This window comes from Zeus faber (assembly GCF_960531495.2).
Source record: "Zeus faber genome assembly, chromosome: 2".
Classification (NCBI taxonomy): domain Eukaryota; kingdom Metazoa; phylum Chordata; class Actinopteri; order Zeiformes; family Zeidae; genus Zeus; species Zeus faber.
The window spans coordinates 47885759-47888258 of record NC_137189.1 but is presented as its reverse complement, the minus strand read 5'-3'; the positions used below and the strand labels follow the sequence as shown (position 1 = coordinate 47888258).

Sequence of the window (2500 nt, the reverse complement as noted above, 5' to 3'; positions counted from 1 at the left end):
ATCACAACATCAGAATGTCCGTGCTTCATTCTTTCCGTTTCTGCTCCTGTTACTTGCTGGAAGTTAAATGAGTGTGGTTTCACGTGGCAGACAACTATTTGAACTTACAGGGGTTTCTACCTTTCTGCTGCTAAACCACCAAAACAATACCAACATACTGAACGTCATGTGAAACGTGTTTATCAAAGACCCTACTTTGTAGTATAAATATTTTAGTATTTTTTACTTTTTTCTTTTTGGAAATGAAGAGTCACTAACGACCAGACTCAACGTCCCTGTATGTGTCAGTGTGCACACTCGGCCAATAAAGCTCCATCTCATCCTGATATTTACAATGAATAATCCTGTAAAAAAGGAGACATTTCAAAAAGTGGCTCCAGAACTACAGCCAAGCAAAAGCAAACAGAGAGACAGGCAGACGGACAGACAGTAAGACGGAGAGACGGACGGACAGACGGGCAGACGGACAGACGAGCAGACGGACAGACGGGCAGACGGACAGACAGACAGACGGGCAGACGGACAGACGGGCAGACGGACAGGCGGGCAGACAGACATACAAACTGCTGGAGAGAGCCTGACCCCTGGGCCAGCGACACGTCGTCAACAAGTGAATCTTTCGTTTTTCAACCTTTTCATTTCCGTTTCGTTGCCGTTTGGCGTCTGTTTGTTTACCCATGCGGTCGGGTTCGTTCACGGTACAAAGCGTTCCATCGCCGGAATGAATAACAATCTATAAATACAACGCGGCTATTAACAGGAGGAAGGCGCCGCCGCTTCTTCTCCCTGGGACCGAGGGAGGAGGGACGGTTGCGGTGGGTTCATCCCATCAACCAGAGGAGGACGCAGGAGATTTCCACTCTCTATATGTGTTAATATATGTTAATATATATGTTTATATTTATGTTTTTATTTTTGTTTATACATATGTTCATATTTATGTTTTAATTTATGTTTATATTTATGTTTTTATTAATGTTTTTATTTATGTTTTTATTTATGTTAATATATATGTTTATATTTACATATATGTTTATATTTATGTTTAAATTTATGTTTTTATTCATGTTTTTATTTATGTTTATATTTTTATTGATGTTTTTATTTATGTTGTTATTTTTGTTTTTATTTATGTTTAAACATATGTTTATATTTATGTTTTTATTTATGTTTTTATTTATTCCGCTGTTTCTGTAATAAAGTGTTTTCTGATTATTCTTTGTTATCGGTTATTTGTGGTTTGATTATTAAATGAAGAAAACCTGCAATGGGTGCGTTGTCATGTAATTTCACTACATACTGTATACGTATGCTTGTATGTACAAAAATACATCTTGAATCTACATTTTATAAAAAAAAAGATGAATAATACCTTATAAATAGATATGTAAATAAATGACAGATTTCTCGACTACAAAGTCAGTTTGACTGGAGTCCACAGGTAGAGACTCCAAGCAGCAAGGACAGGCACAGTTTACCAGACCAATAAAGTTTATAAAACTACTTCCCAACTACGAAGTAAAATACGAAGTCTGTTACTGGGCGTGGTATTTGTCAGGTTTAAGTTGTTGTCGGGGAAAACGTATTAGTTTGTTCATCTAACTGGGTAATCCATGTCAGAACAGCACGTCAGTCATTTTAAATATGCGCTTGATGCACACCAGGCTTGGAAATTCAATATTTTCTCTAAATACATTTTTCGAATGAACCTCGATGACAAGCTACGCCGCACTTTGCACTTTGCACAGAAAAATAAAAGAAATAGAGCCGAGGCGTAAAAACCACGAAGGGTTGAGGAGTGACGCGTGGTCCCGCCGTGCGGCCCCGGGGTGGCGGACAGAAAGACAGAGAAACATTTGTGCGTTCCTTTAACCTGCTCCTGCCAAACAGCGAAAAAAACAGCTTTGACTGCTTTAAACGACAAAACTAAACAAAATCCAGAATTTGCAATGGAAACACTGAGCTGACGTGAGTTCATCAACCGTCATTAGATTAAATAAATCCAATTACAACGGAATGATCCCTGAGGGACGTTTGGTGGGAGGAGGTTAAAGGTGCCAACAGACAGACAGACAGACAGACAGACAGACAGACAGACAAAATGACTGACTGAGAGACAGACAGACAGACAGACAGACAGACAGACAGACAAAAGGACTGACTGAGAGACAGACAGTGAGACGGACAAATGCACAAACAGACAGACAGACGGATAAATGGACAGATAGGCAGATAGAAAGACAGCCAGTCAGATAGATGGGACAGACAGACAGACATAAAAATGGACAGACAGACAGACAGACAGACAGACAGACAGACAGACAGACAGACAGACAGACAGACAGGTCCCACCTTTGGTCTTGAAGGCGAAGTTGCAGAACTTGCAGACGTAGGGCCGCACGTCGGTGTGGGTCCTGATGTGTTTCTTCAACATGCTGGGCTTCTTACAGCGGATCCCACACTCCTCACAGATGTACTTCCCCCGGCCACGCCCACGCAC

General features: G+C 40.8%; 1 protein-coding gene across 1 annotated transcript in view; it reads right to left on the bottom strand.

The window, feature by feature from the left end:
• hivep2a (HIVEP zinc finger 2a) overlaps positions 1-2500 on the bottom strand; it is a gene marked incomplete at its 5' end in the record, with an annotated part of 25988 nt that overhangs the window by 11905 nt on the left and 11583 nt on the right. Inside the window, one exon of the mRNA XM_080023949.1 lies at positions 2353-2500. This exon is cut by the window's right edge and continues 28 nt beyond it. Within this exon, the coding sequence (XP_079880075.1) occupies positions 2353-2500 (148 nt within the window). The remainder of the gene's footprint in view (positions 1-2352) is intronic.